The 24483-nt window shown below is 39.9% G+C and overlaps 1 protein-coding gene across 1 annotated transcript in view; it reads right to left on the bottom strand.

Annotated features, from left to right (window-relative positions):
• P3H2 (prolyl 3-hydroxylase 2) overlaps positions 1-24483 on the bottom strand; it is a 165316-nt gene that overhangs the window by 30542 nt on the left and 110291 nt on the right. The window contains exons 2-3 of the mRNA XM_008151595.3: positions 10015-10167; positions 5025-5214 (exon numbers count right to left, since the gene is read on the bottom strand). Coding sequence (XP_008149817.1) covers positions 5025-5214; positions 10015-10167 — 343 coding nt within the window. The remainder of the gene's footprint in view (positions 1-5024; positions 5215-10014; positions 10168-24483) is intronic.

The raw sequence follows: 24483 nt of genomic DNA on the forward strand, positions 1-24483 counted from the left end.
AAATAGCCCAGAGTCAGAATCAGAAGTTTGGGTCCCAGTTTTGTTAAGGACTAGTTGAGAGAAAGGAACTGCCCCGGAGGTGGGGAGTTCCCTGCAGAGAAGTAAAGGAAAATGCTCTTTCTGCGTATTAACATCTTCAGGCAACTTTTCCTAAAGGGGAAATAAAAGCAATATTCCTTTATAGCTATTGATTAGGAACCTATTTGGCCCAATTACAAATTAGTCCAATAACTGGGCAAAATTTAGCTACACTAAATCCTAATACTGTAGGGAATCGTAAAATAAGAGAAGGATGAAAGCTGAATAATTTAAATAAGCACTTTGCCTCTCTCCGTTCCCCTTTCTTTGTTCCCATTCTCCCTGCCTGAAATAGGCCAAGATCCTGAAGTGTAAGGGGTTTTCATGCTTCCTTTAGTTCTGGGCTCTGGCTTATGTAAACATGAGCTGAGGACACACAAGTGGCTAATGAACCAGAGGATAAAAAAACAACACACTTGCTATATTTTGTCCCAATTTTGATTTTTACAATGAAGATGAAGGTAGTCTTTGCCAGCGAGAGAATAGTTTGTTCATGCTCGTGCTGAGTGAGCAGGTTCTCTTGAGAATGATAACTGTACAATTTAATTTACCACAACAGCCTTCTTTCAAAAGCTTCTCAGTTAGGCAGAGTTCAGATTATATCTCTATGACCTTGAAGAAGAACCCCAAAACACAACAGGAAGGAAAGGTACATTTTCTGGTATGTAAAAAAAGAGTGTGCCACCTGGTCATGGTAGCTCAGTAGTTGAGTGTCAACCCATGAACCAGAAGGTCATGGTTCGATTCCTGGTCAGGGCACATGCCTGGGCATGCAGAAGGCCGTCAATCGATGATTCTCTCTCATCATTGATGTTTCTGTCTCTGTCTCTCCCTCTCCCTTCCTCTCTGAGATCAATAAGAAATAAATAAAAGGAAAAAAAGTGTGCTATTTTTTACATAATCTGGCCAACTCAAGCTAATATAGCATAGCTAACAGAATCCCTGCTGTCCATTGGTTCTTAACTCCAGGTGAGGGAATGTGAGGGAAAGAATGAGTTCTGACTATTTGATTAGAATATTAGAAACAAATAGTTAGCTATTTTATTTCTTAAGAAAATAACAACAAACAACCCTCAACTGTTTTCTCTTAGTTAGCTGGTTATTTACCTTTTAATACACACTCCTCCTAATTCCAAATGACAAGCAAAAGGAAAAGGTGGGAAACACATCCACCAAGAACTCAAAATCTGAATAAAAGTATTTCTCCAAGCAAGATATAAATAGCAGCAAAGTAAGAGTGACACAATAATATCCTTTAGGGCTTCAACAAGCACCGCTAGTAATAAATGACTGTATTCAGAAACCATTTGTATATTTCTCCAATTTTTAATGGTTTTCTAATTCTAAAAATTCAAATATTCTGGCTTTCTAAATACATTTATGTTTTAAAAGCCAGTTTTACTCCACATTTAGGACACTTTTGAACCAAACAAGAATTTACATAGAGTTATAATGTCACTTTTTATTAGTTGTATTCCTTGCTTCTTTCAACAAACATTATTGTGCAATTAATATGTTTCTAATAAGTTTAGATCCAAGACACTGCGTGGAAATACTTTTTAAAATTTCTTTCTCAAAAAAAATTGAATATGTTTCAAATTCCCAAGACTTACCATATTACTATAATATATATTTGGCTTGAACTTAAAGGACTATGACTTTTTCTTAAATCAATTTTCTTTACTGGAAGTGGGCGTCATGGTATTGGAAGTCGTGTTAAGTGTTAAGAACCTGAGTTAGGAGATCTCTCTTCTTTTCCAGCAAACAGCATGCTGTGGTGACCTTGAGGAAATTACTAAATGTTAAGCTGTGGGGAATTGTTATTCAATTTTCCTAAACCAGATCTAGGATGTTTGCCAGGCTGTTTAGTTGCCATTGGTAGAGGCAGGCACGTGTAGAGGCAAATGTGGAAGTGGAGGGAGGACACATATCCCCACAAAGCCACAAGATAGTAAACTATAATAAAGAAAAAGTATTTCTCTGTAGAGAAACACACACCACTTAAAATATAAAACACATGCAACTGGCATTCAAATGAGCAGTGCTCACAAAAATGCAGGCAAATGGTTCTGGCAGAAGCCCCATGAAACACAACTCTGGGGAAAAATTCCTCAATAATTCAAATATTAGTATTGATTTTAAGTGAACTTAGTTGATTTAGGGTAACCGAGTGTGTGGCAAATTGGTCATTTGACAAATTGATTTTCAGTCTAACTTACTTGTCTAATGTAATAGATATTTCCCCAAGTGCCCCACTAAAGGACCTCAACAATGTATGATCTACATTTTCACAAATATGGAGTATTATTAACCCTTTTAATCTCTGCAGCATAACTGATGGATATGTCTACTCCTTTGGTTATGCAACCCATTCATGTAACACATATTTACTAAGAACCTATTATTTGCCAGTCCCTATACTTAGGCACTGGGCACTGAAAAAGATCGGACATTAGCCAGTGATAGAGGAAAATGATATGTGGAAGGCCTCTAAGTGAAAATGAGCTTGGCATATGCAAAGAATTAAAAGAACTACAGTAGGAATGTGTCACAAAGAGGGGGGAAAAGGAGGATGAAAATGTAGACAAGTATGTCCTCCTTATTAAAGGTTTTGGGTTTTATTCCAAGTGCAATGGAAGCCAAGAGGGTTTTCAGCATGTCTGTGAGTAGACTTTCCCTTTTTTCACAAGACTGCTCTGTCTGCCTACAGAGTAAAACCTGAAGAGGACCAGCAAGGAGGTTATCACAGTGGCTTAGTGAAAATATAATGTTGATTTGAAGCAGGGTGTTAGTGAAAGAGGTGAAGAGAACCAGGGAATCTTAAGTACTATTAGAAGGGAACATCTATCAAAGTTTGGTAACAAATTAGAGGGGTATAGGAATTGAGGGAAATTTTGGATTGAAAAATATTTCTTGAGGTTTGGTTTGAGCTACTAGGTGAGTGGTGCTTTCTATGGAGAGAGAAAACATTGGAAGTTGGGGAGAGCATACTGACTTTATGAATTTAAATTTCTATGATTATATGTGAAGTTGAACACTATTTTTCATCTATAATAATAAAAACATAATATGCAAATCGACTGAATGACCAAACAGCAGAACAACTGTCCGGATGACCTTCTGGATGACAACGCTATGACATGAACTGGCACCAGGCCAGCCAAGGCAGGTGCGATGCAATTGGTTGGGGGGCCCCACTATTACCCCACAATTGCCCCACAGAGGGAGGCTCAGGCCACTGGTTGGTGGGGAGATGGATCGGTGTGGGGGGCCTCTGTGATCACCACAAAGAGGGAGCCCCAGGTCACCCTCTAGATGGCAATCAATCGCGGAGCCCTGGTCGGGTAAGCGGGGCCACCTGGCCAGCAGCCACAGAGGGAGGCCCAGGCCACCCAGCTGGCAGCGCTGCAGTGGCGGGCCCAGGCCAGCCAAGCAATCACACCCCACGCCTGTCACCTGCAGAGGGAGGCGACTGGTGGCGGGGGATAGGTGTGGGGGGCAGCGCCCACAGATGGCAAGCAGTGGCAGCGGTGGGGGTGGGGCCAGCTGCCCACAGCCAGGGAAAGGAAAGCCCTGATAGGCCCTGATCACCAACCAGGCCTAGGGACCCTACCTGAGGGGTCCCGGATTGTGAGAGGGCACAGGCTGGGCTGAGGGACATGCCCCCCTGTGCACGATTTCGTGCACCAGGCCTCTTGTATTTTTATAACTTGGAACATACTATACACTCAACAATTATTTGTTAAACATTTGTCATTGAATAAATCACCCTTTGCTCATTTTTCAATTATGTAAACCTTTAAAACATGGGGCTCCCGTGTGAGAAAAGTCTAGTCTTGATTCCAAGTTTCACTTTAATTACATTACTTCGGCTTTCTGAGGTACAAATTCCTCATTTTTTAAAAAAGAAGGGAGTAAATAACAATAGTATCTGCACAAGAAGTTATTTAGAGAATTAAAAGATAAAGAAGTAAAGTGCTTTGTATATTGTAACTGTTAAGTGAGTGTTTGTTATTATTATTACTACTAATAAATAACAAATAAATTGCTACTCATAATAATTTACATGCTCCATTTAAATAATATTTTTTCAATTTTTCCCACTTGTCCTTTGTAAATCAGCTTGACTTACTGTATCTTTTGTGTTTGTCTTATTAAAGTATACCTTTTTCTTCATATTTCTTGTTTTTGCCATGCAAAGAAGAGCTTTTCCTCTCCTACTATTACACAAATGTTCTCCTGCATTTTCTTCTAACAGTTTTATTTTTACACCTAAATTATTAATATAAATAGAATGCATTTTTGTGTTTATTTTTACATACACCAGAAAACTCACTTCCCACCACAAATGGTTAACTAGCTAATCTCCTCAATTAATGTAGAATGCATATTACCTACTATTTTAAATACTATTTTGTAACACATTCTCACATAAATAGGATACCCTTTTAAATAATTAAAGAAGACTATATAAAAGTATTCAGTACTACATTGTTTATAATAATAAATTGCAACTTCCTTAATATTCATCAGTAAAAAACTGGTCAAATAAATTGTGCTGTCACCATATAATGAAATATTGTGCAACCATTAAATATAATACAGTACATCTCCATGTACTTACATGAGAAGAAGTCCACAGTACATTGTTAAGCATAAAATAAAACAAAAAATATGGTGGTAATCAGTATTTATAGTATTGTCCTATTTTTATAAAAAACAGAATTATCTTACATAAATATTTAGCTATGCATCTGAAAATGTTTGGAAGCACAGTCACCAAAATTTAAACTACATAAATTTATCTATAGCAGATAGGAGTGTTTAGATATATAAGAATCTTTCACTTCTTACAATATATATACACTTCTATGTTGTTGGAATATTTTTAGAGATTGCATTAGTATTTTTATAATCATAAAATAAATTTAAAAAGTAAGTTTTACCTGCAATAGCTTCATAGAGACCAGCTTTATACCTTAAATAATCATACTCTTCAAATCTCTGAGGCCCCTCACATAGGACTCGACACTCTGTATCTTCATTGAAATATTCTCTCAAAGCTTGTTCAAAGTACTTGATAGCTAGCTCAAAGTCATCAGCCTCATAATGTTTGACTCCTGCACTGTAACTCTCCTGCAAAGAAACAGAAAAACCTTTTTTTTTCAAATAGCACCTACCCACAGGGCACTTGGATAGCAGTGTTCATGCAGAGTCGGGACCACTCAGGTAGGTGGGATATTGGACTCCTGTGCTGTGAAAGGGTAAAAAAGGATTGCACTGGGAGGTAAAGTATAACTTCCCCAGTTTCAACTAATTGTAGATAAGAAAGGACTTAACTAGGCAACTCGTGCGATGCCAGTCAATTTCATTTTCTTCCTGACCACACTCAAGACTATACTGTCTGCACCTGAAACCTCTGTAACTCTTATAAGGAGAAGCCAACAGTAGGATTGGCAGGAGAGGCACCACAGGCTTATGAGAGGCAAAAGAGCAGTTAAACAGGTACAGGCGCTTGGTATCTATGTTCTAGCCCTACCGGGAGAATTGAACATACATGTAACCCAGGAGGGGACGTCATGGGGATCTCTGGCAACTACAGGGGAGACTCCAAATCCCAAAAGTGTTTTGGTCCCAGGTATGGAAAGGGGCTGAAAATAGGACCTTGTTGGGGAGTGGAGAACAACCTGTTGTTGCCAGCACCCCAGGAGAGCTAGTGTATTAACCTGGCCTTGGGAAACTCAAACTGGTACCTTCTGGTGCACTCTCCTAGCCCCATGGGGGGAGGGTCTTGCCCCTGGCTTTCTACCATCCTATCTAATAAAAGAGTAATATGCAAATTGACCATCACACCAAGACACAAGATGGCTGCCCCCATGTGGCCACAAGATGGCCACCACAAGATGGCCACCACAAGATGACCTGCAGGGGAGGGCAGTTGTGGGAAGTTAGGGGTGACCAGGCCAGCAGAGGAGGGCAGTTGGGGGTGACCAGGCTGGCAGAGGAAGGCAGTTGGGGTGGGACCAGGCCTGCAGGGGAGGGCAGTTGTGGGCGATCAGGCAAACAGGGAGGGCAGTTAGGGGTGACCGGGCTGGCAGAGGAGGGCAATTGGGGGGGACCAGGTCAGCAGGGGAGGGCAGTTGGGAGGGACCAGGCCTGCAGGGGAGGGCAGTTAGGGTGACCAGGCCAGCAGAGGAGGGCAGTTGGGGAGGGGAGGACCAGGCCTGCAGTGGGGAGCAGTTGGGGGTGGACCAGGCCTGCAGTGGAGGATAGTTGGGAGGGACCAGGTCTGTAGGGGAGGGCAGTTGGAGGGGACCAGGCCTGCAGGGGAGGGCAGTTGGAGGGGACCAGGACTGCAGGGGAGGGCAGTTGGAGGGGACTAGGCCTGCAGGGGAGGGCAGTTGGAGGAGACCAGGCCTGCAGGGGAGGGCAGTTCGGGGGGTACCAGGCCTGCAGTGGAGGACAGTTGGGGGGGACCCAGGCCTGCAGGGGAGGACAGTTGGGGGAGACAAGGCCAGAAGGGGAGGGCAGTTGGAGGGGACCAGGCCTGCAGGGGAGGGCAGTTGGAGGGGTCCAGGCCTGCAGGGGAGGGCAGTTGGAGGAGACCAGGCCTGCAGGGGAGGGCAGTTCGGGGGGTACCAGGCCTGCAGTGGAGGACAGTTGGGGGGGATCCAGGCCTGCAGGGGAGGACAGTTGGGGGAGACAAGGCCAGAAGGGGAGGGCAGTTGGAGGGGACCAGGCCTGCAGGGGAGGGCAGTTGGAGGGGACCACGCCTGCAGGGGAGGGCAGTTGGAGGAGACCAGGCCTGCAGGGGAGGGCAGTTCGGGGGGTACCAGGCCTGCAGTGGAGGACAGTTGCGGGGGACCCAGGCCTGCAGGGGAGGACAGTTGGGGGAGACAAGGCCAGAAGGGGAGGGCAGTTGGAGGGGACCAGGCCTGCAGGGGAGGGCAGTTGGAGGGGTCCAGGCCTGCAGGGGAGGGCAGTTGGAGGAGACCAGGCCTGCAGGGGAGGGCAGTTCGGGGGGTACCAGGCCTGCAGTGGAGGACAGTTGGGGGGGACCCAGGCCTGCAGGGGAGGGCAGTTGGGGGAGACAAGGCCAGCAGGGGAGGACAGTTGGGGGAGACCAGGCCTGCAGGGGAGGGCAGTTGGGAGGGACCAGGCCTGCAGGGGAGGGCAGTTGGAGGGACCAGGCCTGCAGGGGAGGGCAGTTCAGGGGGACCAGGCCTTCAGGGAAGGGCAGTTGGGAGCCAGCAGTCCTGGATGTGAAAGGGATGTGCAACAGCTCGTTTAGGCCAGATCCCACTGGGATCTGGCCTAAATGGGCAGTCAGACATCCCTCAAGGGGTCCCAGATTGTAGAGGGTGCAGGCTGGGCTGAGGGACACCCCCCATGCACAAATTTTGTGCACCGGGCCTCTAGTAATTGATAAGTGGCCAACTACTATTGCATCTGGCAGATTTGTATTCCTCCTCTCACAACTAGTATTCTGAGCTGGAGGAGACATCACCTGTCAAAAGGTATGGTATAGAAGACCAGAAAGACCACATGAAACAAGCCACTATTTTTACACAGGATAGAGCAATGGCCTGTATACTACCCACTAGTGCTAATTTGCCTCTGTTGGTACCTACGAAACATTTGTCTTATTCTCCTTAGTTCAGTGCAGGCTAACAGCTTTGCAAGATAGGCTAATGAAGTGGCTCTCAGGTCCAATGTTTCAGACCATTAGATTTGTTAATAAAGTGTCCCTCTCTGCTACTGCTGGGCTACCTTGGAAAACAAATCCGGTCAACCTGACAGAAGGGTCCAATCTTAACATATTTGAAAATGTTCTTGGGATTGACAATCAACTTTATGTACTTTGATACTAATATGTATAAATCTATTATATATCTATTATTCCTTTACTATATGCTATATGACTGCTGTAAAAAACAAGTGTAATGTCTCACCCATCCTCCTTCCTCCCCAGGATATATGCAGAAAATATATGGGCAGATTGTATGGGAGTGAAAAGAAAAGCATCCATGTTGGGGTGGAATGTGTGATAAATGGGAACGTGAGCCCCATCCCATGCTCCAACTTCCCCTGGAAAATATAGTGAAAGCTATCTGTAGATGGACTGTTATACATTGAGATAGGCAGGACTCCACCCTCCCCTCTCTTTCAGCAGTAAGATGCTTTCTATAAAAAACTAATCTCATAGATATAAGACTTAAAAGTAATGGGGAATGACAGGGAAGGGGCACCAAATAGAAATAGAATCAAAGTTGTTTGATAGCTACTCACTATAAAGAAGAGATTTTCTTACAAATCCTGGGGAACTAAAGGACATGTTATAAGAACAACTCTAGCCAGTTCGCTCAGTGGATAGAGCATCGGCCTGCGGACTGAAGGGTCCCGGGTTCAATTCCAACCAAGGGCACATGCCCGGGTTGTGGGCTCAATCCCGAGTGTGGGGTGTGCAGAAGGCAGCAGATCAATGATTCTCTCTCATCATTGATGTTTCTCTCTCTCTCCCCCTCTCCCTTCCTCTCTGAAATCAATAAAGAAATGTATATTTTTTTAAAAAAAGAAAGAAAAAGGGAAAAGAGAACAGGCCCTGGAGATAAGGCAGCCCAGAGTCCAGATCAAGGACAGAACCTATCTGAAGGGAGACAGCGTTTGGGGCTAGTCTTTGAAGCATTTGTGGCTAATCTTTACAAATACAATGAAAGAAGACACACCCTGGGAACTCACTAACTGTAAAATTTTCCTACTCACCAACCCTATATAAGAGCTTGTTTGAAATGAACTGTTAGAGCCATCTTTTCAGCGTGTTACACCTGCTGCTCCTCCCTCAGATTGCTGGCTTTCTGATTAATAAGCACACCACAAAGATCCAACCTTGTCTCTACTTATTTGACTGGTAGCAGCAGGCAGCTCAGACCCTTTCTTTCATGTCCCGTTTCATATTGACTGATGGAATCGTGACATACAGGGCTGAAAGGTAGATAGAGGAACTGAACAATTATGAGAAAATTATGAGATCTTGAAGTTATTAGCTAGAGACCTTAGTATGCCAGGTCATATATTGCCAGAGAAGGTTACCAACCTCCTTTAATTTTGTGTTATCACAAATGTGCTGTAGTTATAATGTGTATCGATATATTTCTCTTCATCTTACTTAAAGAGCAATGTGATTTTGTGCTAGCTACAATGCTAAATCCTAGGCTTTTTCTGGCTGCATGGGACCTAGTCCTTCCTCCCACCCCCCAAAAAGACAATACTTTCTAACCCTTTTGAATGTAGGTAGGGCCATGCAACAAAGTACAGGAAGATTGATGGGGGTGGACATGACAACCATTTCCTGGCCTGGCCCAGCTGAAAAAAATAAAGGGTGGAGGAGAGGGCTTCCATTAAAATCTTCCTCTCTTATCATTTTCTTTAATCATATTGGAGTCTACATGTTGAGAATAGAGATGTCTCTAATTGTAAAAGAAGCTCTTTCAACATTTTGTGATTTTAAGTAAACAAATAATTATATAGCTTAAAACCAAACCCCCAGAATTTGAAAGTACAGGCACAATGGAAAAACCACCGGGACTTGGAGCTAGGAAAGTATAGTGTGAACTGAGCAGCTCACATTGGCTCAAGTCCCAGGTGTAAAATAATGCTGGCGGGGGAACTGAAGCTCAGAAAGGGTTACAGATATTTATATCATATTCTAATTTTCACCATGTCAAACTGATTTTCTACATTAATTTTAATTGTCTCTCAATTTTTTAACCATGATAATTATAACATTTTATGTAATAACTCTAAAAGTATAAAAATGTCCCGGTTTTGGAAATCAGGAGCCATTTTGAGATATCCATTCACAGGAATCTGCTTTGAGGCAAATGAAACTTAGGAGCACTTAGCTCCACATGGTTGGCAGGGGTCCCCAGAGCTCACCAGGTGCGGTCTGGCTTCTCGATCTACCAACTGGGATTCTTCGACGCCGGCCATTGTTCTGTAATTCTCAATGTTCTGCTGCATTTCCATGTGCTCGGGATTGGCCATGAAAAATGTGTGCCCTGCTTCCACTGCCTTTTCCAACTGGTTAAGCTGTGGAGAAGAAAAAAAAAGGGCAGGGTCAAATAAAGGCAAATATTTCTAAACCAGGCTCAGTACTAGGCTTGAACGTGGCAGGGTTGGGTTTCAGTTCACATTCACGATATTAAACCTCCATCCCAAAGAGCAGGAGGTTAATATATAGTACTACTAAAATGATATGTGGATGATTTGACTTTAGTGAGAATGGATACATGTACTTTGTTCCAAGTTCATTCTCTTCCCCTCTTTTCTAAGTCATCTGTGTTTTCTGGGAAATTGAATCTATATGCTTCGGTTTGTTTTATAATTAATCAAATAAAAAGCTGCCAGTGCTGTGCCACTTCTAATTCAGATTTTCAACGTATTTTTCTCTTTTTTTCTCTTCATTTATTTTTGTTCCTTTTGCATTAGTCCTAACAAAGGGAGTATAAACACACCTATGATTTTCCAAGGCAAGGGATTGGGTATATCATCCACTACACCAAGTTTGTTACCAGGCTTTAGAATATGAAGAATACAAAGTTGTAAGAAGTAAATTATTCCAATAAGAGATGCTAAATACATCACATACAATGTTCTACTACACTCCTTTGATTGAGGTATTTGATTTCAAATTTACAAGTTTGATTCTCATTAATACAAAAGGAAGAACTTTTAATAACCACTGCATAGACACTATAAATCTTCTCCTAACCCACTTAATATACTGCTCTCCATGTAACATACAGTGATACATTTTTAACAAAATGGAATTAAATTTACTCAATTTAAGACATGTTTCCTTAGGCTTTAGTCATGAAGAATGTCTGTAGATATATCCATTTGCCCCATTACCAGAAAACTGAATATTAGTAGCCTTTTCCAGGGTAAATCCAAATAATGTTTGATCTATTTTAAAGTATAAAGAATTAAAAACTCATTGCTCCTGAACAAGTAAATGTAAAACCATGCAACAGCATAAAAGATTTAACTGAGTATACTTTTAACAGTTTGGCCACTCATCTATGAGTAACATAAAGTCCCCAGTAATTGCATCTCGTGATATAGAAAGAATCTTAACACTTACCTCAAAAAAGATAAACTGCCATATTTCAAGACCTGACATCCTTAAAGTTGTCTAATAATAGTAAAATGTTCCCCATTCCCCTTTAATTTTCATATTCCTACCTACTGGCCTTCCTTCCATTAAATCTCGTCTGAAATCAACTTTCCCTACCACTTTGATTTTGTTCTCAATTGTATGCTCCCAGAATTATTTTGACTATCAAAATCACTAATTTTGGACTTGTTTCTTTCTTAAGTTAAATTTCCTCAATTTCTCACACACTAACACAAATAAATATGAATTTTGTGGACATCTACATAGCAGCAAGTATATAGGTATAGATGAAAAAGAATAGGTTGTAAATTGGGTGATTGTGTGAACCTGGAAAATGTCATCTAAGCATTTGTGCCTCAGTTCTCCTTTAAGAAAAATGTCCATAAAACACCCATACCACCATCTACTACATAGGATTTGGAAGAAATTAATTGTGCAATATATATGAATGTGCTTCAGAAATCACTAAAACTCAAATAAAATAAACAACAGAATACAACTTACACATGATCAGTTGCAAGGGTGTAAATATGCTCTCCTTAATGATGGGTATCTATAATAATCTATAATAATAAAAGCATAATATGCAAATTGACCAAACAGTGGAATGACTGAACAGCAGAACAGTGGAACAACTGCCCGGATGACCTTCTGGACGAAGCCGGGGCTAGGGCTGAGGTGGCAGCCAGGGTGGCCAGGGTCTACCCTTGTATGAATTTCATGCATTGGGCCTCTAGTCCTATATAATAAAAGCTAATATGCTAATTAGACCAGACAGTGGAACAACCTTCCAGAATGACTTTCCAGGATGACCTTCTGGAACAACCAGTGGACAGGGGGTGGGGCCACGAGGCAGCCGGGGCTGCTGCAAGGGCCAAACCCCTTGCACAAATTTCGTGCATCAGGCCTCTAGTAGTGTACAATGTTCATGGATACATAATTTGTAAGGATTGTTAAGGTTCTTGTGGTTGTGAAAACTGTCTCCAGCTAAGAATCAAACTGTAAGTTATGAACAAAACAGGCTAGCACTGACATACTCGGGTTCTATAGCACCATTATAACTGATAGAACATATATCAATATTTGTTTTACATTTTCCTACTTGCATGTTTTGCTCAGGCTGTCCCATTGACCTGGAGATCCTTTGTCCCTTGGTCTTTTCTGGTTGAATTCTAACATACCCTATAAAGCCAAACTTCAATTCTGCCTTCTCTAATAGATCCTTTCCCCACTCTGTAGCTGTAGCCAACCATTGCAATGCCATCCCTTTTCCTCTGCTGTCACTTATATACTGCCATACATTGTGTCTACTTGAGTATGTTTGTTTCTCTGACTAGAGCTCTGAGGAAAGAGACCATATGACTTATTTATCCTTTTGTTTCCTATCTACTTCACATAGGGATGATGTCTATGAAATGTCTAAGAAAAGAGAAAAGAAACTTCTAGCAAGTAAATCACACACAAATCAAAAGGTATATTAGTATATTGCATGGGAGTGTGCTTCATAAGCTACCATGTACTAAAATGATATAAGTTTAATAACATCTCAGAAGTCATTGTTCGCACTGAGAGCTCCCAATACTATTTACTACTGATGACTGTGATCCAGTAGCTCTTGAAAACTGTCAGACAATGTTGATACACTGGTTCCTTTTCTTAAATTTGACCACATTGGTATTTTGCTTATTTGGTGCTTTCCCCATTTATAACCCAGTATTGAACATAATACCATCATCCCTAAGTATAAAAAGATTCCATGACTTAAACCATAAAACTTACTCGTGAACTGGCCAAGGCTTTTAAATCATTGTGAACCAATTCAGGAAACTAGAATTAGCTGCCAAAGTCTATAAAACAGGCCATTATTTTAACTGGAAGCTTAATATTTTTGTACTTTATTTTAGAAATTAGATACACATACCTGAAGTGGTAGGGAAAGTCCAGGTGGAGTTTTTTAGGTTGTAAATTGGGTGTATACTCCATATAATGCCATATTATTGGCTGGGGATTATTACAAGGCCTTGTAAGTACAAGGTTTCAGCTAAGAAAGGATCTACCCCCTATTCTTTTAAAACAAACAGAAAGCCAACTACATTAAAGGCTCCAAACTGGGTTTCCTTTAAGACTAAAATAAAACAAACCACAGGAGAGGATAGCTCTAATGTGAGGGTAACTCTATGCATTAGAAAAATAAATTGCAAATACTAGTAAAGAACAACTGAGGAAAGAGAAATGATTGGACAGCAAGATGGTATCACTTTTAAGAAGCCCACTGTTCCAATGAGATATGAGAGACAGGGGTCAGACATGCCTTCAAGAAGCACTGGCTCATTTCCCCCTGGGCTGTGAAGAACTAAGCAAACATTTTCTCCTGCCAGCCCAGAAGCACAACTGTATGTGGCCATCATGCTGCGTGAAAAAGAAATGAACACTGATTAAATCAACACCCTGTTTGCATTCAGAAGTCCCTCTGTCCACTGCTGAGGGAATGAGACTCTTCTGAGACACACCTGATTTTCCAGGGCTAATCATAAAGGAGCATTTCATACACACTGACTACTTCAAAACCTTCAGCATCTATCCAATGACCTCAAAGAGATTCCAGAAACTATGTACCATGACATTCAAGAACCTCTAGGATTTGGCCCTCACCCTATCCTTCTTTCTAGCATAACTTCTTCCTTTCTGTCATTATGCAATCTTTCCCCAAAAATGTTCTAGAAGAACTTCTAGAAGTTTTCTAATTCACCACCCTCCTGTTCAAGAAAACACACATGGGCCCAATACTCCAGTCATACCCAAATTATTTATTTAATGCATTCACTTATTCAGCTAATATTTATTTTGCACAGATTCTCTGCTAGACATTGTGATAGTCAATGAGAACAGAATAACTAAAGACCCAAACAGATAATGAACCTGCTCTTTCCAGGTGTTCACAGTCTTATCCAGGGAGACAAGTTTCAGGTAAATAAATCATTAATGAAAATTATTTCAGATTGTGCTAAGTGCCATGAAGAAACCAATGAACAAATAATACTGTAAGAGCCTGCAGGGGTTGGAATGAAAACAGGACTTAATTAGGAAAATTAGTCAAGGAAGGCCTCTCTGCAAAGGAATTTTGAGGTGAGACCTAAATTTTTGGGAAGTCAGTCATGATCAAAACAGGAGGAAGAGTGTTCCAGGCCAAAGAATGTCAAGTGAAATAAATGGACCTGAAGTGGAAGTGGAAAAGTCTTGACATTTTTTAAAAGCAGAGCAGAGACTAGGGAGAGAGATTTGAGGAGTTGGAGGACAGATCACTTGTAGGCTACAGTAAAGAGTTTGAATGTCGTTCTAAGTGTAGGAGAAAACTATTTAAAAATTTGGAACATTATCTGACATGCATTTTAAAATAATTCAGTCTGCTATGTGGAGAGTAGGTCTTTGGTAGCAGGCAGGAGAAGACCAGGTCAGAGATAATATGTTTACTTTGCAGAATAAGAATATCACAGAATAGGTCAGTCCCCATCCTTTTTTTCCCTTCTAACTTCCATTCCTTTCTCTTTCTTTCCATTTTGTCCATTCTTGCTATAGCAGTGTTTCTCATTCAGAAGACAAACACATAGCACAAAAGAAAAGACTTCTAAAATTTCCAAGCATATTTTAGGGAAAATATACAAGTTCCCTCTTTTCTGAATTAGAAGAAATATGAAGCTTACATATTTTGAATAGGAAATTTAAAATAGCTTGTAAGACACATGCAAGGAAGGAAAAAGACATTCTGAAGCACATAAGAAACATGTAAAGAACACTGTGTACTTGTGAAATAGAATATTTAGGATCACTTTCTATCTTCTGGAGCCTTTTTCATACAATCAGGGTAAAAGGTCAAACCTGAAGTAATTTCCATTCTTCTATTCAAACATCAACATTTTCAGTAAAGAAGGGAATTCTTTCTCTACTAGTACTTTCATCACCCTAACTTTTGGAATTCACCCAGTATCATGCATTACATTTTGATAAAGTGCCATAATTTTTGCCTTGGCTCTTTACTTAAATTTCACAATATAGCAATTTTAGAGAATTTTTAACCCCATCTGAGGTTTCTTACCAACTGACAAGACATTCTATTTCTAAGCCACAGCAGAATCTTTAAGTTCTACTTAGCAGTGGAAACACACTGGCTGAAGAGAAAGAAAGTCACCAGATTACAGGATGTACATTATGCTAAACACTAAAAAAATTATGGGCTAAAATCTTTAGTCTTCCTTTTATGGATCAGTAAGAATTTTTTTCTGAGTAATGATAACACCAGACATTTTTGTAGATATTTTAGCACATGCTAGTATCTCCAAACAAATTTTGAAACAAAAATTTGAAGTAATTTGAACTACTAGATTAAACTAAGTTCTATAAATCATAGTGTTTCAAATGTAAACTTTGGGGCTGGTTAATCATATTGAATGACACTTGTAACTGAAAAAGAAAAAATTAGCCATATAGAAAAGAATGTTATATTCTTATTTCACAATTTCTGGTGATGGTACTATTCTTTGTGCGGTTAATGTAACTTGCAAAAACGCCTATGTATTGGATTATTTTAATAATTCAGTTATGCAAAATAACTGTTTCTTTTGACAATTTGTAAAATTAATTTACCAAACATTGAAGACTACATAATATGTTGTGTTGTCCTTTTTGCCTTGACTAATAGAAAGCTCAGAACTAAGTTGTATTTTTTTGAAGCTGGTATATTTCCCCTTTTTTAATTTGTCATTGTTTTTATTTCCATTTCAAAAATCTAATTATACAAATAATTGTTTTAGAAGGGTAACTTAAAGTCCTTTGGGACACAGGAAAGATACAACTTATTCAACATATAAACCCCTATAGTAAGGGAAACTTCTGGTAATTAAATTCTTTCCTATATTTCAATGTTGAAAATTTAGAAATTTCTAACTTTAAAGATCACATGTTAATCACAAGTTAGATTTTCATGCTAATGCAGAAAGTAAACTTATCTTTGCATTTATTGAATATTAGTCTGAAATGTAGTCATGGTTATAAGTAAATATTTACAGTTTTCAAAGCGCTATTTGGTAAGGATTAGATGGGAAATGACATTTCTAAAGAGTAACATTTTCTCTGTGGAATAAGTTGGAAAGGAAGAATGTCTTTTTAAAGATACTTTCTTTTGCCAAACTGCTCATAGTCTTTCCTTCAACTCCTTATAGTCCTAAGCCTGATTAATATCTTCCCACTCTTTCTAAATACTCTTGTGAAGTTTTAATCTGATGTTTACAACTTAATGTTAAACACTGGTGGTGAATAGCCACTGTCAAATGAGGTTACCCTTATAAGCACAGTGGAACAACAGGTTCTATCAGCTATGTTAGAAGGTTTCTTATCAATGAAAACCATTTTTCAGGGTAAGGAAAAACTGAAGTGAAGAGGCAGAACTTTTAGTCATTAAAGTCTAACTTGTGATTAACATGTGATCTCAGGTTAGAGACTATTCAAAACAAAAAGTCCCTGAAGTTATTTAAAGAAAAAATACCCTCAATGTTTCTGCCAAAAAATAACTGCGTGCTTAATTGGACAAAATCCCTCAAGCCATCTGTGTATTGTCTAATTTTCTAACGAGAATAGCCAAGACTTGAATGCCTGCCGGATAAGGAGGAGAGAATACTATCTTTGGGATGGAATGTGGGCAAGTCATATCTGCCAGGGAGCAAATTAAATTAGTGTGTATGTTTTGTTGATATATTTCTACTGCTTTTGGTTCTAAACATTGGGATAGAGTAATATGGAAGAACTAGGCTGGCATCTTAACCTCTGCGGTGTTGTCCAGAAGTCTCCCTAGAGGTGTCGGAGGATGACTAATGGTTACTGAAAAGTAGGTTTGCGCCAAGGCCTGTCTGACATTTGCTTCCTGCTACTGTTTTTGCAACCACAGCTTTAATCCTCTTTAAAATTTCTTTGGAAGGTAGATGCCACTCAATTCATACTCTAGTTTTGCCAACGTCCCATGACTACTGCAGTAGTCATCACTTTATCGTGTAAAAAATCTTATTCGTGTCTGAGTTTGGAAAATAAATAAATAGAATTCCAGTGTCCCTTTTTGTGAGCTCAGAACTGTACTCTCCTCCTCTGGGACCCTCATATTGGTGACCATGATCTCATACATGAGGTTAAAAAGAATCTACCCTTGTATATTGTGCAAAAAATTTTACAATACTGATAACAACAAAAAAATGGTCATTTATTGAGTGTCTACTCAACTCCTATTGTAAAATTTTTCAAAAAGCTGAAAAATTAACTTCTACATCACATTGGGCCCAGGTGATCGTTATGTGCAAGGGCACCTTGCACATAAGCAATAGCATCATGTAGAAGCTAGTGCTGGGATAGACTGAGTTACCCCTAATGAACTCCATGGTTCAAAACCAAATTTTGTTGTTCTAACCATTCACTCATGCTTTGCTGCTTCTGCCTGGTTTTCATTATGATAAATGGAGATGAATGTTGTCTTTCCCTAGTGACCCATTTAAAAACATCTATCTGGACATCACTTCTCTAGAGCCAACAGCCAGCTCCCTAATTGCTCACTACTGGAATTATGTCTCTGCAGCCATCAGCAGCCAGACCACATTCCCACCCTTCCCCCCACCCCCCCACCCCCACTCACACACACACTCTACAAACTTGCAAACACTTGGCTTTATTTGTCAAACGTATTTGATTGCAAAATGGCAATTAACTATGGATTTGGGTTTTCTGCTTCTAAGGTAGTCTTTAAAAATTAGTAGGGAAATAGCTTAATATAGACCTAGCACTGATTTTTCTGCTCTTGAGAATATCAAAATTTCACAACTTTTTTGTATGTCTGTAGCTTTGTTTTGTGAAATAAAGCAACAGCCTAAAATGCTTGTCATAGACAAGAAGGAGTGGGCAGCCAGACCACCGAGAATCAAAGCGTGGGTTTCTTTCCTGTTAATCTCATGAGCACCCATCTTTCCTGCATGGTTTGCAGGTGGAGGCATGTGGACCAGGGAAAAGAAGAAATAAATTGGGCCTTGCCTTGTTAAAAATGGTAACAGTGTGAGGCTAACACTGGAGATAGTCTGGCCAAACTGATGATGTGGGGGGGACTTCAGGGTCTAGTGAACATATAGAAAAATGTTGTTACTATTTCTAACATCTCCCTTCTATTCTGGTCTCCCATTTTGTGTTTATGAAACAAATTTAACATTCCACCAAATCACTCCTCTGTGAGAAATATAAGAAAAGCAAACAAGCAAATCTAAAGCTTTCCACTTGTACCTTTTTGGTATAAATATGCCACGTTCCCCTGTGAAATACAAACTCTCTCTTGCTCTTATAAGGGTGGGGAGATTACTTCATAAAGTATTTCCAAACATTCACTGGAGCTCATGTAAAGGAATGCACCATGGCTGGAAGCCAAGGGGAGTTTCACTCTAAAGACCCCTCATGCAGGGAACTTCAAGGAGGACTAAGGTCCCTTTAGGTATAACCCATCACGCTAATGGGTGCTCTTAACCTGACAGGTCACATCGTCTTATTAAAGAGGTAGTTTTGATGGCAAAGTTCTGTCAAAGTTTCATAAGTTCCTCTCCATCACATCTGCACTTTATAAGCATTCATCCACAGCAATAGCCTTCAGGCTGTACTATAAATTAAATATCCCTGCCTATACACAGGTGAAATACAAATCCAAACATTCTCTCTGCACCTTAGCCAACAGACTGTACTGGAAAGAAGTTCCAGGCTAGGTGAATTTGTGAAAAGTTAAAGCTTGGACAAAATCCACTTACTGAACATATCAGGTAGCATTAATACTTATGTTACTTTTGCAGTACTTGCATTGGTCTTATGAATGCTAACTTTCATTAACCATAGGTGACCAGGGCTAGAAATTCTATTTAAATCATTTAGTATCACTGCTTCATTTACAGGTGGAAGAAGGATTTGCTCAGAAAATTAGTGGCAAGACAATGGTTACAATCTACATCTTTTATTAAAACATTCACAAACATATATTTGGGACTTTAATTTACTATTTCTAAGTAAAGGTGAGTTTGTGCATATCTGGTCCATAAAAGAATGGTTTGCCACCTGAAGATAAAAACTATTTTCAATATGGTTCTTGACCTTTTATTAAATACAGTCCAGTAGGGCAAGAACATATACACAAACTACTAATATAAAGAACTAAGGATCTGCAGAATTAGAGGGAAGCATGAGTGGTTAACAGGCAACACAGTGCTATAGAAATCGAGATAAATTTAAAATCACAGTAACCTGTGTAGGAAAAAGGTATCTACTAAGAAGAGATCCTGGTGGCTAACTGGGCTTAAATTTAAACAGCAACAAAAGACAAGAAAAGAAAAAAAAATGGAGCCTAGCAGCCATTTCTACGCAAGGGCCTTTCACTCTCTTGCTCACTCCAACCACACTTCATGGAGAAGTTTGCACGGAACACCGGCCTCTGTACTGAATTGCCTGCCTGCATTGTTTCTGCCATCTGAGCCAGCTCTTTTATTTATTTATTTTTTTATTGATTTCAGAGAGGAAGGGAGAGGCAGAGAGATATAGAAACCTCAATGACGAGAGAGAATCATTGATTGGCTGCCTCCTGCACGGCCCCACACTGCGGGTCAAGCCCGTAATCCGGGCATGTGCCCTGACTGGAAATTGAACCATATGTCCTGTTTCATAGGTTAATGCTCAACCACTGAGCCATGCCAGCTGGGCTGAGTCAGCCCTTTTAAAGGAGTTCTTGGAATCCAATTTCAACCAACAGAACTGCTATATCCCCATGAACAACTTCACTGACCAATCAGAGCAGCTCCATTCTGACCAATCAGGAGAGTGCATTTTAGACCAATCAAACTGCAAGGATTTGGAGTCCTCATTTGCATGAGGACAGACCAATCAGAGACCAGGATGGGCACTTGTCTATACGAGCCAGCTTCCTCTGGCTCTGGGAGCTCACTTTCCCTTTCCACTGAAGACCAAAAACTGTGTTTTCCTGGTTGAGCTGAAACACCAACTATGTCTCACTGGAGCAGAGTGGAGCAGACCAGTGCAGATTGGACAAGTAAGGAGCAGAGAAGAACTGAGCTGTCTGGTTGGAGAGGGGCCTGGCCTCAGGGCTGCCTCACAGCCGTGCTATATCACAATAGAGCTGTTCCACAGCTGTGTTGTTTTCACAGATGTGCCTTGTCACAATTGAGCTGTTTCTGCACCAAATAAAGTTTTCTTCTTCACCACACGCCAAATTAAGGATTCCTGTTGGCATTGAATTGGCACCAACAAACATTGGTTGACACCTGGAAGGTTCAGAGAAAGTGGGACTGAGGCTGGGTCTTAATAACAGAAAACATGTGGATATCTCTGACGCAGAATAGGAGAGAGAAGGGAAAATAGGAATGACTCAGATGTTTTCACAGCATAGTAATTTGACTAACCTGGCTCATTTGGAAGGTCTAGATTGCAGAGTAATGGAAAACAAGGTTGAACAAGACTGGATCATGGAGATCTTTGAACACTAAACTGAGGTGTTTTGATTTGGGGGAAAGGAGAAACAGATGTATCTACGTGTGCATGTATGAGAGTGTGATCATAAAAATATCTACTGTCTCACTCCAAAAATTATTCAAAAAATAAAAACTAAAATATTTGATGTAGCTATGAAAAATCTTTTAAGACTCTTTCCTTTTTTTTTTTTTTTTTTTTTTTTTTTTTAGCAACTTTAGGTTCCCAACAAAATTGAAAGGAAAGAAGAGATTCCCAATATGCCCCCTATCCACAGGCATAAGATTCTCCCATTATCAACATCCCCAACCAGAGTGGTACATTTGTTACAATTAAGGAACTACACTGCACATCATAATCACCCAAAGTCCATAGATTTCACTCTTGCTATTGTACATTCTTGAGTGTGTAGAAATTTATAATGACAGGTATATATCATTCTAGGGTCATATAGAGCTTTTTCATGACCTAAAAATCCTGTTCTCCAATCGTTTCATTCCTTCACCCCAACCCCTGATCTTTTTACTCTCTCCATAGATTTGCCTTTCTCAGAATATCATATATTTGAAATTAAACAATATTGTGACTTTTCAAGTTGTCTTCTTTCACTTTGTATATGCATTTAAGGTTCTTCCATGTCTTTTCATGGTTTGATATCTCATTAATTTTTAACATTAAGTGATATTCCATTGTCTGGATATTACCACAGTTTATCCATTTATCTACTGAAGGACACCTTCGTTGCTTCCAAGTTTGGCAATTGCAAATAAAGCTTTTATAAACATTCGTGTGCAGGTTATTGTGTGAACATAAGTTTTCAACTCTTTTGGGTAAATATCAAGGAGTGAAATTGCTAGATAGTAAGGTAAGAGCAGTTTAATTTGTAAGGAACTACCACACTATTTTCTGGAGAAGCTTTATCATTTTGTATTCCCACCATCAATGAATGAGAATTCTTGTTGCTCCATGTCCTTGTCAGCATTTGATACTGTCAGTATTCTGGATTTTGGCCATCCTAATAGTGTGTAGTGGTATCTCACTGCTTTAATTTGCATTCCATGATGATATGTGATATGGAGAATTTTTAATATGCTTATTTACCAACTGTGTATCTTTTTTGGTGAGGTATTTGTTAAGGTCTTTGATATATTTTTTAGTTGGGTTGTTACCTTATTTTTTGAGATGTAAAAACTCTTTGTATGTTTTGGATAACAATTCCTTATCTCAAATGTGTCTTTTGCAAATACTTTTTCCTTGTCTGTAGCTTGTTATCTAATTCTCTTGACATTGTTGTCTACAGAAGGGTTTTTTTTTTTTTCTTTTGTTTTAAATACTGTGTCCTCACTTCTTTTAGTACACACTAAAAAAGTTACTGGTTTTTCAGTCTGTTCAGACTTTTACTTGTTGTTAGGATGGAATGGCAACACCAAGCTTCTTAAATGCAGAGCCAGGAACCAGGAGTCTGAAATACTTTTCATTTCTCAGCAGACAAAATGATATGAGAATGAAGATGTATTATTGACTTGATAATCCTCTCTCATGGAAAGGTTAGCCTGGTTGTTATAGGATAAAATGGAAGCAAGCTCTCTGGTGTCTCTTTTTATAAGGCATTGGTCCTATCATGAGGCCCCACCCTCATGAACTCCTCTAAACCTAATTATCTCCTAAAGGCCCATGGCAAATACCTTCATGCTGAGAGTTAAGAGTTCAACATATAAACTTGAGGGGGGAGAGGGACAATTCAGCCCATAGTATTAGCCAAAGGGCATGTAAAAGTTAAAGATATCCTTAAAATTCAAAAACCAGTCAATTAGGAATATGATAGAAACAGCAATGTAAATCAGTACTTTTTTTAGGCAACTCCAAAATTTGTTTGTGGATTGGAGAAAATAATTATTTCATTTTGAACCAGTTTACTAGTATATTTGATATAATAAAAAGGCATACAAAAGAATACATCTTCTTACTAGTAAAGAATATTGATTTGAGAATTGACTGGGCAAGGTTTTCACTTGATTTACATTTGGGATCTTAGGCTCAGAAAAAGTAAGAGAAGACTTCCCAGAATGAAGGCATGATCATTTGTATGTTAATACAAATGACTCAGAGCAACCTAGAAGGACAGGAAAAAAATGTCTTTGGGTTTGTAATTAGCTCTTATCTTGCTAAAAAGTTTATTTCCCCAGATGGTCATAAGATATATTAAAAAAAAGTTTTTATAGAGTGTAAGATAAAGTATATTAAATGTTAAGCATATTTATAGTAACATTTTAGAATATTTAATACTAGAGGCCCGGTGCATGAAATTTGTGCACGGGGAGGGGGTTGTCCCTCAGCCCAGCCTGCACCCTCTCCAATCTGAGACCCCTTGAGGAATGTCCAACCACCCGTTTAGGCCCGATCCCAGCGGGCCTAAACGGGCGGCTGTACATCCTTCTCACAATCGGGCAGTTGTACATCCTTCTCACAACCCATCCTAAACGGGCAGTTATACATCCTTCTCACAATCCAGGACTGATGGCTCCAAACTGCTTACCTGCCTCTGCCTGATTGCCCCTAACCGCTTCTGCCTGCCAGCCTGATCACCCCCTAACCACTCCCCTGCCAGCCTGATCGACGCCTAACTGCTCCCCGGCCAGCCCGATTGCCCCTAACTGCCATCCCCTGCTGGCCTGGTAACCCCTAACTGCCCTCCCTTGCCAGTCTGGTTGCCCCTAACTGTCCTCCCCTGCAGGCCTGGATTCCCCCCAACTGCCCTCCCTTGCTGGCCTGGTCTGCCCCAACTGCCCTCCTCTACTGGCCTGGTCACCCCTAACTGCCCACAAGTGCCCTCCCCTGCAGGACATCTTGTGATGGTCATCTTGTGTCCACATGGAGGCAGCCATCTTTGACCACATGGGGGCAGCCATCGTGTCTTGGAGTGATGGTAAATTTGCATATTACTCTTTTATTAGATAGGATGTTACTCTGATAGCTAATTTCCATGAATGGGTTACTGTGTTCTACATTTTTCTATTTATTTATTTATTTATTTATTTATTTATTTTTACCAAAGAATCATCCTTCCTACTTCATAGTGATTCAAAGACTAATTAGCTTTCTGAGACTCTACATTATTGGTATATATGTGGCAACCTGCACTTTGGGTAAACTTCATTAATTTTGATAAAAGAATGATTTTACTTGTTAAATCATCATCTAAGTGATCCAAAAGGGCAAAGACTGATATGGTCCTTAGACATCATTTGGTGTAAGACTCCCTCCTCTAACTATACTTAGATGGCAAGTAAGAAATTGTTCTCAGGGCTACATGGGTCCTAATAGAAATGCTGAGTCCTACACCCTGGTCTTCTAATCCCAAAGTTAATTATTTTTCTGGTAAACTACAATGTGTCTAAGACTAAGTAACCAATCTTCTGTATTCAGCAGGAAAATGAAGAATAGACCATTTTGGACAAGTGCATATCAAAAAGTTACACCCAAATATATCTCTCCAAAAGTCATAAAGGAATACTTTTCTCCATGCCACCCAGAATAAGCCAAATTAAAGTTGCAAAGTGGCTGCTAATGAGTACAGAAGAGAAATAGGATTGTGTTTGATTGAAGAGCCTTGTTTGAACTGAACCACAGCCTAGAAAAATCATATCAAATAGACTATAAAATTATATTTAGTGGTTATAAAACTTAGG

Source organism: Eptesicus fuscus, chromosome 3 (genome assembly GCF_027574615.1).
Source record: "Eptesicus fuscus isolate TK198812 chromosome 3, DD_ASM_mEF_20220401, whole genome shotgun sequence".
NCBI classification, from domain to species: domain Eukaryota; kingdom Metazoa; phylum Chordata; class Mammalia; order Chiroptera; family Vespertilionidae; genus Eptesicus; species Eptesicus fuscus.